At 47.4% G+C, this 12,668-nt stretch overlaps 1 protein-coding gene across 1 annotated transcript; it reads left to right on the forward strand.

Annotated features, from left to right (window-relative positions):
• Positions 1 to 1,030: 1,030 nt before the first annotated feature.
• LOC137427921 (uncharacterized) lies at positions 1,031 to 12,558 on the forward strand. Its single transcript, XM_078777636.1, has 6 exons — positions 1,031 to 1,113; positions 1,450 to 1,586; positions 4,841 to 4,953; positions 9,826 to 9,974; positions 10,139 to 10,246; positions 10,708 to 12,558. The coding sequence occupies exons 2-6, from the start codon at positions 1,550 to 1,552 to the stop codon at positions 11,561 to 11,563; spliced, it is 1,263 nt and encodes a 420-aa protein (XP_078633762.1). The 5' UTR covers positions 1,031 to 1,113; positions 1,450 to 1,549; the 3' UTR covers positions 11,564 to 12,558.
• The last annotated feature ends 110 nt before the right edge of the window (positions 12,559 to 12,668 follow it).

Here is a 12,668-nt window from a genome sequence, read left to right on the forward strand (position 1 = left end):
GTGGAGATCGTTTTGGGTTCGGCGGTTTCTCATGTGCCTGTTCACGAATGGAAATGTTTAAATGTGCGTTGTTTTGGGTGACGATGTAATTTGATATATTTTTGAATTCTCTGTTAAATGATTAATATACGTGAAAATGAAAACGGTAAGAACAATTCGCGCGTGAATTCTCCGTATCTAAAACGATCGTCTGTGGAGATTTTTTATTTTCATCAAATTTGTTCCGCTGTGGAAAACGGGAAGAGGGTTATCAAAGATTAATCTCGGAATAAGAAGATGAACATTTTAAATTGAGAAATTAAATTAGACGATTTTACGTTTTTTTTTTTTTTACAAAGTAATGAGGGACGGTGTATTGTTGAGACAGGTGGTTGTGGAGGGTGTGTGGGAAGGAGGGTTGGGGTTGGTGTGGGAGGGGCGGGGAAGATAGGAGAGGTGGCTTAGATGTGGGAGGGGGCGGGGAAGATAGGGCGGTTGGTGTGGGAGGGCGCAGGGAAGATAGAGGTGGTGTGGGAGGCGACGGGGAAGATAGAGGTGGTGACGTGGTGTGGGAGGAGGCGGGGAAGATAGAGGTGGTGTGGGAGGCGACGGGGAAGATAGAGGTGGTGACGTGGTGTGGGAGGAGGCGGGGAAGATAGTGGTGGTGTGGGAGGGGGCGGGGAAGATAGGAGGGTTGGGGTGGGAGGGGGCGGGGAAGATAGGAGGGTTGGGGTGGGAGGGGGCGGGGAAGATAGGAGGGTTGGGGTGGGAGGGGGCGGGGAAGATAGGAGAGGTGGGGTGGGAGGGGGCGGGGAAGATAGGAGAGGTGGGGTGAGAGGGGGAGGAGGCAGGGAATATAGATGTGGTGTGGGAGGGGGCAGGGAATATAGATGTGGTGTGGGAGGGGCAGGGAATATAGATGTGGTGTGGGAGGGGGCAGGGAATATAGATGTGGTGTGGGAGGGGGCAGGGAATATAGATATGGTGTGGGAGGGGGCAGGGAATATAGATGTGGTGTGGGAGGGGCAGGGAATATAGATGTGGTGTGGGAGGGGGCAGGGAATATAGGAGATGTGGTGTGGGAGGGGGCGGGGAAGATAGAAGAAATGGTGTGGCAGGGGACGGGCGGGACAGGTGAGACTTGGGACGGTGGGGGCATGATTCGATCATGTTTTTGATTGTCCCTGTAGGTTTTCTAAATTCTCTGCAGACAAATGTAAGTTGTTGTTGTTGTTTTTAACCCATTAACTATATATTTGTAAGGGACGCGACTTTATGTCCTATTGGAACGAAGAGGATAAGTAAGTCAGTAGGTGTGCATTAGGTATTTGACTTGTTTCCTCCGTGATTAATAATGTGTCGTTCATTTTTCATTTCAAGATTTGTGATAAAACGTCCCTCTGATCTCACCTGGGTGTGTGTTTGCTCACCTTTATCGTCTGCCATTCCACTTCTACCTTTGTCCCCCAGTTTACTCTTTCTGGAACCCTTGCCTCGTGACGTAAACATTATCGACACCTGCTTAGTGTTGGCACTGACGAGCAACCTGGCTGAACCATGCCAAGAGGAGATGGTCTCTTGGGCTGAACCAAGGGACTTGGAGAGAGGTACGAGTAACATCAGTTGTTGATTTATACCTGTGCCTCGTGGCCCTTCTTGCTATGCGATGCATTCGGCCCCCACACCTTGGTCACATGATAACGGGGTACGACATTGAGGTGCATCGTGTTTCCATAACGTGCTTCACCTGGTAATGGTGTGATTTCACTTTAATTGTATAATTTGTTACCTGCACCGGAGACCGCTCTGGACTTGGCTTTTCTCTCGCTGACGCGAGTCCCAGAGTAGGACATGTGAGGAGTATTGTCTTAAAAAGTATTTTAGGTTGTGGACAGGTCGGGTGTCTGACAAGGAAGAATTGGCTCAATTTTGGTGAAGATCTGAATATGGATTCGGACATGAGAATTATTTAATTTTTAAGTGATTCTTCACCATTGGGAGAAAGGGCCAAAAACGATACATTGCAGCATATCTCAAAAAGGTGTGGACGAGTTATGACTAAACTAGATAGATGAGTTGGTTTGGTGATAACGAGTCAATTTGATTTTGGTTCAGGTCCGAATCCAGATCCGGCCCATCAGTGGGATAGAAACCGTAAACTGGTCACCTGGCGGAGGTGTGCTCTCCATTGAGTGCCCTTCTAGTTTTACATGAGCCGAGTTGGCACAGGGCTCTTTTGTAAGAAAACTGAAACTCACGTAATGCTGTTAAAGTAACAATGGTAACTTTCAACTGGAACGGATGCCTTATCACAGCTTGAACAATTTGCAGGGAAATTTGGCCTCGAGCACACAAATGTTAACACATCGTATTCGTTCATGGGCATCAAATACGTTTGGGACTGTCGCTCATGGGTGTCAAACACGTTTGGGGCCGTCGCTCATGGGTGTCAAACACGTTTGGGACTGTCGCTCATGGGTGTCAAATACATTTGGGACCGTCGCTCATGGGCATCAAATACGTTTGGGGCCGTCGTTCATGGGCATCAAATATGTTTGGGACTGTCGCTCATGGGTGTCAAATACATTTGGGACCGTCGCTCATGGGTGTCAAACACGTTTGGGACTGTCGTTCATGGGCATCAAATACGTTTGGGGCCGTCGTTCATGGGCATCAAATACGTTTGGGACCGTCGTTCATGGGCATCAAATACGTTTGGGGCCGTCGTTCATGGGCATCAAATACGTTTGGGACCGTCGTTCATGGGCATCAAATACGTTTGGGGCCGTCGTTCATGGGCATCAAATACGTTTGGGGCCGTCGTTCATGGGCATCAAATACGTTTGGGGCCGTCGTTCATGGGCATCAAATACGTTTGGGGCCGTCGTTCATGGGCATCAAATACGCTTGGGGCCGTCGTTCATGGGCATCAAATACGTTTGGGGCCGTCGTTCATGGGCATCAAATACGTTTGGGGCCGTCGTTCATGGGCATCAAATACGTTTGGGGCCGTCGTTCATGGGCATCAAATACGTTTGGGGCCGTCGTTCATGGGCATCAAATACGTTTGGGGCCGTCGTTCATGGGCATCAAATACGTTTGGGGCCGTCGTTCATGGGCATCAAATACGCTTGGGGCCGTCGTTCATGGGCATCAAATACGCTTGGGGCCGTCGTTCATGGGCATCAAATACGCTTGGGGCCGTCGTTCATGGGCATCAAATACGTTTGGGGCCGTCGTTCATGGGCATCAAATACGTTTGGGGCCGTCGTTCATGGGCATCAAATACGTTTGGGGCCGTCGTTCATGGGCATCAAATACGCTTGGGGCCGTCGTTCATGGGCATCAAACACGTTTGGGACCGTCGCTCATGGGTGTCAAACACGTTTGGGACCGTCGCTCATGGGTGTCAAACACTTTTGGGACCGTCGCTCATGGGTGTCGAACGTGTTTGGGAACCGTCGGCCGAGGGCATCGAACGTGTTTGGGACCGTCGCTCATGGGTGTCAAACACGTTTGGGACCGTCGCTCATGGGTGTCGAACGTGTTTGGGAACCGTCGGCCGAGGGCATCGAACGGGTTTGGGACCGTCGCTCATGGGTGTCAAACACGTTTGGGACCGTCGCTCATGGGTGTCTAACACGTTTGGGACCATCATTCATGGGTGTCTAACACGTTTGGGACCGTCGTTCATGGGTGTCGAACGTGTTTGGGAACCGTCGGCCGAGGGCATCGAACGGGTTTGGGACCGTCGGCCGAGGGCATCGAACACCTCTTTTGTCTTTCTCTGCCAGCCCACTTTATCACCAACCCTGCAGCACTCCTCCCATTAATTTTCCCCTGAAGACAAAAAAGATGGCTGCCTATTACAACTTCAATAAACCCAAAGAGAAAATAGGCAAACTAATGGGGCAATAGCACCATATTCCACTTGCTGCATTCATACATTCACTTTCCCTCCCCCCACAACCCCCCTCCCTCCCAAACCCGCCAAACCACTCGTAACCCACTCGTGTGCTGCACTGTTGATGTTCATATATATATAAACAGGCAAACAACAATATATAAACAACAATAACAGTATATAAACAAAATATATAAACAACAATTGAGGTAGTTGTCAAGGGGACAATTCAACAATGGATGTAGTCAAGTGGACAATTCAACAATGGATGTAGTCTAGTGGACAATTCAACAATGGATGTAGTCTAGTGGACAATTCAACAATGGATGTAGTCTAGTGGACAATTCAACAATGGATGTAGTCAAGTGGACAATTCAACAATGGATGTAGTCAAGTGGACAATTCAACAATGGATGTAGTCTAGTGGACAATTCAACAATGGATGTAGTCTAGTGGACAATTCAACAATGGATGTAGTCAAGTGGACAATTCAACAATGGATGTAGTCTAGTGGACAATTCAACAATGGATGTAGTCTAGTGGACAATTCAACAATGGATGTAGTCTAGTGGACAATTCAACAATGGATGTAGTCTAGTGGACAATTCAACAATGGATGTAGTCTAGTGGACAATTCAACAATGGATGTAGTTTGGTCATTCCTTGTTTTGATGGTTGATGCCATCATTTTATTGATCTTCAAAGTTCTCGCAACAAAGTGCAAGTTGACAAAATGGACAATATATTGTGAGAATGTCAGGTTGGATCCGTTAACTTGATTCTTGAGCATCTCTTTCCGTTGAAGATGACGGTGTCTTTATCCAGTGCAGAGGTTACATCCGATGTTCGGCTTGTAGAATCTCCGAGTTTTGAGTCATTATGACTCGTGGAGTTTGAAGTGGAAAATTCACTGCTTTGGTTAAAAGTAAAACTTGCTTTTGTTGAACACTTTTGCAGACTTGCACCTTGCAGCAGAACTGGGCAAGTCTCTCCTGGAGAAGAATCAGGAGTTGGAAGAAGCATTCCATCAACAGTACCAAACCAACCAGGACCAGGCCCAAAAGATTCAGGTATGAATTTGAAGCCTCAAGGCTTAAACCACCGATGATACCATTGTTGTTATTCCCATATGTTCCAGTCATTCCTGCAATATCTTGTGCATTTATTTATTTTTGTTTTGTACAGAGTCCACATATATAGTTGTACTCCGTAAAACCATGTGTCCGTAGACATCGCTGCACTACAGAAACGGATCCCCTCGACTGCAGACCATTGTTTTCCATCTCAGTTCGTGAATCCTAACAATGGATTCTCAAACATGAGATCAGAGACGTCTGTCCAGGAGACATATCTCGAGCAATCGATGCAGTCTGGCATCCCGCCTTGCTCTCCAAACTCTCTGCCAATGGCGTCCAATGCCAATTCCACAGATGGATTACCGAGTTCCTCGACTCTCGTAGCCAACGTGTGGCTCTCAATAGGATCGTCTCATCTTCTCTCACTACCATGGTTGGAGTGTCCAAAGGCGGTCTTGGGCCCAGTCCAATTCATAACCTTCGTAAACACGGTCGTGTTGTTTGCTAGTGGGGAGGGTGACTGTGACACCCTGCCAGGACTAAAAACAACACCTGACAAAGAGTGCCAAAGACTATCCATCCAGGTTGGACCGGTTTGAGTCAGACCAAAGACTTCCAAAATGATGCGCATGCTGCTTCCTTGCTCGACTTTCAGCGTTTGAAACTATAGAGCATGGACAATCCATCGGTTGGCATCCATGTGGAGGAGGAAATTCTCCGCTGAGTGCGGTGAGAAAAGTGGCGCTATTGTTATGCCGGTGCTGGTACCCAGAGTATCCCAGGAAGTGGCTGCACTTTCCCAAGCTCAGTGGCTGTGTGTACGTGTGCGCACGCGGCAGCTCCATTACGAGCCTTAGACCATGTATGAAAAAAAACAACCAAAAAACGATCTTTCTGCCTCACTGGAAAACCCTCTATCTTTTTTGCTAATGGCTTCACCCTCTGCCGTAACATCACCTTTTCGGGTGCCCGTCCCATCGCCTCCGACCACCGTTATGCCAGTGTATTAGATATCCTTCAGATAGGCCTTCAACTCACCACTTCACCTTTGGTTTGCCTCTTCCCTCTGCAGACCTTGATAGAATCACGAGCTGGTCCTACACTTGGAATACTCATTCAATATTGACAAATCGCACTCTGACTCGGTCTCTCCGAAAAGATCGTCTGGTGAACACGTCCATCTACTTCTTTTTTGTATACTGAATCGAGGCTCGTGAAAGAGCTAACATTTATTTCACAACCAGACAAACAAAATATACAAAAGGAGGGAGCGGAAGACAAGATGGGGAGAGAAGGGGAAGCACACAACCACAACATTTGAGAGCAGGGAGAAGTGTGGGAGGGAGAGGGCTTGGGGGCAGGAGGCGTGGGAGGGGGAGGGGGAGGGGGGGGGGAGGGGAGAGGTATAAAACACAAGGGGACCGAAATTAGCGGGGGTAGAAAAGATCAAGGTTTTGGATGGGGGAGGATAAGAGATGGTGGTGAACAGCTGTTTTAAAGACCTGGAGGGTGGAGTGGGATTGAAGAGAGTGAGGGAGTTTGTTCCAGAGGCGGGAGAAAAGAGGAATGAAGGAATGAAGGAGTGAAGGTGAGCAGAAAGTCTTGATTTTGGCAGTTTAACCATAAGAGGGTTGCAGGCAGATCTTGTGCGACCTGTAGGAATATTTGGGGGACAGAGCCCAGAGAGGGCTGGGGGGGGGGGGCAAGGCCAGAGAGGAGACGGTAGAAGATGGAAAGACCACCTACCTGCCTGCGGTGAGTGAGTGAATGACCCTTGGAGTTAGCTTCATCGCGGGAGATTCCAATGATTCTGAACGCTTTGGTTTCAACAGCGTGAAGACGGGCTAGGTGTGAGGCAGGAGCACCAGACCAGAAGGGAGAGCAGTATTCCATAGAGCTGCGGATGAAAGCCTTGTATGTGGTGAGGAGCTCAGGTGTGCCAAGGAAGGACTTCGCACGACGGAGGATGCCCAGTCGGCGACTGGCTTTGGAGGCCAGATTTGAAATGTGGTTTTCCCAGGAAAGATCATGGCAAATAGTGAGACCCAAAAGCTTGAGTGACAGAACTTCTTGGAGAGGATTATTCAGAAAGTGGATGGGAGGGTTTTCCAGTCGGTCTTTTCGGAGAGACATCGTAAGAGTGTGAGATTTATCAGGATTGAAAGACATGTTCCATTTGTTTGCCCAGTCTGTGATTTTGTCCAGGTCTGCAGAGAGTGAGGAGGCTGCAGTCTGCCGATCGGAGGGATGAGGAATGGAGCGACAGAGAGTAGAGTCGTCAGCAAAGAGATAGAGAGGATTTTCAAGAGAGTCAGAGAGATCATTGATGAAGACCAGAAAAAGCACAGGGCCCAGAACACTACCTTGGGGGAACTCCAGCCTGAACAGGAAGAGGAGATGAGAGAAACCCATTCAGGGCCACATGTTGACTACGACCAGAGAGGAAGTCCGCCAGCCATGCGTGGAGATTTCCATGGATACCAAAGGAGGAGAGTTTGGTGAGCAGAGCAGGGTGCCAGACCGTATCGAAGGCACGTGAAATGTCAAGGGAGACAGCTCTAATTTCCTGTTTGGTGTTGAGGACCTCCATCCATTGTTGAGAAAGCAGAAGCAGCATGTCCAGAGTAGAGTGACCAGGTCTGAAACCAAATTGATGATCAGAGATCAAGCCATTGGAGAAGAGGAAAGATTTCATATCTGAAGCAATGATGGATTCCATGACTTTGCTGATAATTGGGAGAAGGCTGATTGGTCTGTAGTTGCTGGGATCTGTTTTGCAAGTTGCTTTAACAAGGCTCTTAAATTTGTCACTCAAATCTCTGGGTCTCACAATCAGCTATGATCTTTATTGGGCAAACCACACTTGTATGGTGGCCTCCAAAGCCAACATAGCAACTTTGACTCAAACGCATTGTGAACTTCCCAACCTGTATCTCTACCCATGTTACGTCTGTATGGAATCTGCTTTATGACCAACTTTCCGTCCAACTTCTTGTTACTCCTCTGGCCGTGTTCTTGTAAAACAGATATTTACCTGGCTGTTGTTTGAGAGCCACCACAGTGAGGACTACAATCTGTTGAATTGAAAAAAAACTGTTTCACCAAATGACTCATCCTGGGAAAACTTCCTCAAAAGCCTACTTGTGCACACGTTGTTTCCCCATCTCACCTGCAGTTATGATATCCATCCTTTTGGCCCGGGTGCACTGAATCCTGTGGCTTTTAAGAAGCTAGCTTTCTTGAGGACGCGGAAGACTAACCTGATCGAAGGCAAACTAAGGTCATTCCACAAGATGCAAAAAAAAGTGTTCGTCCTCCAGAAAATCCACCGCTCTCATCTATCTCGACGGATTGTCTCATTTGCTCACCTACTTTTGATGATCAACCACTGGAAAAGGTTCAATCTTTTTGGACTTTTATGCCACACAAGAAGCCATTACTTGCCCAAAGGAGACCAAATCTCAATGCGAGCTGCCGAATGTGAATCCACCCCCGTGCCACATCATTCCTCGGTAAATACGTACTTCTGCTGGTCTTTACAGGAAGACAGGATGATTTTAAAAAAATGTTTGGGGATGATATCCCTGACCGATTAGCACAAGAAACATTTTTGGGGAGAATAATAAGCTGGATAATCGTTTTTTAAAAATTGGATTATTTTCACTGGCATTATGCAAATGAGCTACTCCCATCTATTCAAGTGACGTCACAGGTGCAGAACCCAAAAGTGTGCACAGTGTCAATTTACGACCCAATTCTTGCAAGTTTCCCATGACAAAATATTTTGTTTCCAAAGGTATAATTTCAGAATTGTTTATAAAATACGTCGAATCCACGAATGTCACGGCTGGAAACCCTCACGTTATTTCCTCAATCTGCTTTAACCTCGATCTCTACATTTTCATTCCAAACGGCATCATTCCAATCACGTATTAATACTATAGAATTAATATAACAAAATACAATGTTAAAAACACATGATGTAAACAAATATTGACTGATCTGACATGGTAACCAATAGAGATGAATCTGCGAGCGAGAAAGCGCGGATATGAAGCACTTGAATATAAAATCTTAATTTTCTTGAGAAATTCATGAATGTTCCCACCCACCTTAGGATGGATAAAAGCGGTGTCGTTCAAAACTCAAAAGCACGATTGTATCGAGATATTTTCAAACCAGCGAATCTTCGTCATCAGGATAACTTCTGGATCGGGACGAAGATAACGACTCTGAGCTTGGCTCATATGGGCCTAGCTTCAAATCGACACGTAACATTCGCCAGTGTCTAGACCGGTCCACTCCGCCGGCAACAGCCAATACTAGTTAGAGGGAGCGTCGCTGTACCTCTCCACTTTACTCGTTGAATATAATGTAGGGGTAGTATGCACATTGAACCCTGGTGTTGGGCTAGCGGCTAGGGTGCCGGCTTAGGATACCTAGGATCCTGGGTTCGAATCCCGGTCGATCGCTGAATTAACGCCAGGGGGGTTGACTCAGCCTGTCATCCTTCCGAGGTCGGCAAATTGAGTACCAGTTCACTGGTAATTCCCGGGGAGGGGGATAGTATGCACATTACTAGTGGGTCACACTAAACTCTGCCCGGAGACATGAGTTTAGCAAATGAACACCTTCCCCCCCCCCCCCCCCCCCTGAAATGCCGTTACGCTGAATTCCGGTTTCAATTTTGAAAACCGGTTCAGGTTAAGAGTTTGTCGTTGAGGTTAAGAGTCTCTGTTCGTGAATTTATTTAATTTTTGCACACCGTCAGCAACTAAAATGTGATATGCTCCACAAACTCTTAACCAAAATCGGATTTGTTTGAACTCTGTATTCAGGCCTCTGTGATCTTGTTTTCTGTCTCAGTTCCTGAACCAGCAGTTGGAAGCTTCACGGGAGGGTCGTAATCACCAGGTCTACCTTTATGAGCAGTTGCAGACGACCACTCAGGAGTTGGAGGCGGCGAACCATAGTCTCCGAAAAGAGAGACACTCGGCCCAGCTTCGTGTCGCCAGGTTTGAACCGAACAATATTTCAGACTACGGCCAAAGTACTTGGCCAAATCAACTTGGTAATTAAACCGTTATTGGTCAATATTACAGCTAAAATAATATACCGGAGAAGCTTTGAGAATCGAGCCAATATTAATGTATCAATACATGATCTCTCACCTCCCAAGCCTCCAGAAGCTGGTTGACAGTTTGCAGACCGAGGTGGACGAGCTGCAGCGGCGGATCGACCGGTCTCGTTGTCCATCCACTATCAAGAATGAAGACAAATGTAACAGGCAAGGGACCTAACCCTTATATTACTGACAGTTGGGCTGACAGGATGGCTTGTATGATCAACGCACGCTCGCCTCTAAACCGTCTAGCTTGAGCTTAAATCCAGACTTAGCAATAAACCATCATCCTGGTGTTTCCTAGGCAGGACGATTGATTCATCAATGTGTGTGCCCGTCCCTCAGATGGACGTTAAACGGGTGTCCTGTCTGTCATCGTTAATTGGTGGGCATTAAAGACCACACGGTGTCCTTCACGCAGAGTAGGCGAGGTATCGCCATCACCCTGGCCAAATTACAAATTCATGCCCTCACGTACAGGGGGGCACGGCATCAATGGCACAACCATGCCATGAGATAACGATGCTACCCTGCAGCCTTGTGCTGACGGTTTAGCTCTTGATAAGAGGTTTCTGTTCTTTATAATCACCGCTCTTCCTCCTTTCTTTCCATCTTGATTCAAACAGCCTCCAGAACAAGAACGCTCACGAAGGGTCCGTTGTGGCAGAGTGTATTGCAAACAATTTTCCAGGAGCAAATGTGGTAAATGAACCCTCGTCTCCACAAGGTGTGATGCCAGTGTATTATACACCTCTTTCACCTGGCTTCGAACAACCTCGGCCCACGATGAATTCAGTTTGCCGGGCAGAGCGCCTTGAAGCCGCCAAGCTTGAGGGAAGCCTGAGCGCAGCTTGCGTCACAATATCCGCGCTGGAAGCACGGGTCGTCGAACTCGAGCCGTGGGTCTCGCACGCCGCAGAACTCCAGGCCGCCCTGATCACGGAAAGGAACTGCTCCGAAATGGTCGCCCGAGGCAGCTTCTACCCGGTCGGCAAAGACGAATGCACCGTGGCCGGATTGTGGAACGACCACGTCATGGAGCCCGTGGTCCACGGCGATTGGGTCGATGGCGGAGTGCAGAACCAGTTCGGGGAGGCTGGGTGTTGGGTCCAATTGGGTGGATGGCACAGAGTCGTAAGACCAGAACTTGCAGCTCACACTCGGTTGGATCGTGCTCCTTCAGCTTCACTATTGAACGAAATCCAAGAGGCAATGGGTACGTCGTGCGTTTCCATGGCAATCGACAAGGCCATGCAGGAAACGGTTCCCGGTGAAGACGAAACTCCCCGTTTCACCGGTCTGGACCGTAGTGGCCCTGGTAAGAGCGTGGACTCCAGTTCGACTTTCCCAAGTGCTGCACCCGTCAAGGGCATGGCGTCGTACAAGAGCTGCACCGTGCTGACAAAACCTGAACCCGAATACAAAGCGCTTTTTAAGGAGATCTTTCACCGAATCGCCAGAGTCAAGGAAGATCGCTTCTGAGAAACGGTCAAAAGGTACAGTTCTGTTTGAGCTTAAACTACGACACCGACTTTCCAGTCGAGCAAACACCTTCACGATTGCTGTTTTTGGGAATAGTCAATGGCCTTCGATTTAATTTCTGTGCTCCACAATCAAATTATTTGAATACTTCGACACCCTAATTTATTTCATCGTCTGCAGTTTTTTTTCTTCTTGTTTTCATCGGACAAATAGGACGGAAGTTTGAGTACAAACCACATGTTAACTACGTCAGTAATTGCGCTGGGCTACCTTTGGTCAGTAGTCCTGTGTTGGATCTGTTGGTGTAAAAACTCACTACGGTAGTCCAACTAGCATATTCACTCGACGTGGGCCTCGCTGCATTGCCAGCTCAAGGTTTTCCCGAAGGAGTGCCGATGGAGCTCGTTTAGCGTCCTTTGCGTTCCCCGCTGCAGCACGTTACCTCGAGCATGTCACCACGAGGGTAGTTCACTGTAAATCTCACCTTTTCCAGGCAGTAAAAAGTTCGACTGCTGGGACAGGAAGTAATGGAAAAGAAAACCACAAATTCGTGATGCATCAAGTATGTACAAAGTTTATTTTGCATTAACCCTTTTGGGCAATGCTCCAATAACCTGATAGTTCAATAACCTGATGGCCAAAAACAAGTTTAGGGTTGGGACTTGGGGTTAGAGGAAGTGCTCGTTTCTGCTTGTAAAAACCAAAAGGATTTGTGGGTTTGGGTTATTTATTTCATTGCATTGCTTTGTTTTGTTTAAAATTCGTCATGTGATTAAGAAATGCTGAATTTTGTTTAAAACTATTGTAGCAAATCGTTTTTTAAATTAGGTTCACCCTCCACACTATCTCATCAGTTAACCCTCGACATCACTGATTCAGGTTCTTTTTTCAACTCGGTGTGACCACTGGTTCAGTGTAACCCAGTCACTAACTATTGTCGGTCCACATGTTTGGAATGTTCACGTTTTCCACTACATTATATATGGAGATTGCAATCCAAGGGTTTTTGTGTTTATCTGCACGAGATAACTCGTTTTCCATTGTAGATTCATGGTAATGCTATTATATTGTTGCGGATCTCAGATTACGGCGCTCCCTTACCAAG

Source organism: Myxine glutinosa, chromosome 5, assembly GCF_964187855.1.
Source record: "Myxine glutinosa chromosome 5, kmMyxGlut1.1, whole genome shotgun sequence".
NCBI lineage: Eukaryota > Metazoa > Chordata > Myxini > Myxiniformes > Myxinidae > Myxine > Myxine glutinosa.

Excerpts from the sequence above, each read along its gene's own strand:
- LOC137427921 (XM_078777636.1), top strand. The coding sequence starts at position 1,550 with ATGGTCTCTTGGGCTGAACCAAGGGACTTGGAGAGAG. Across the intron at positions 1,587-4,840 it reads ACCAAGGGACTTGGAGAGAG|ACTTGCACCTTGCAGCAGAA; the intron begins GTACGAGTAACA and ends ACACTTTTGCAG. Across the intron at positions 4,954-9,825 it reads ACCAGGCCCAAAAGATTCAG|TTCCTGAACCAGCAGTTGGA; the intron begins GTATGAATTTGA and ends TTTCTGTCTCAG.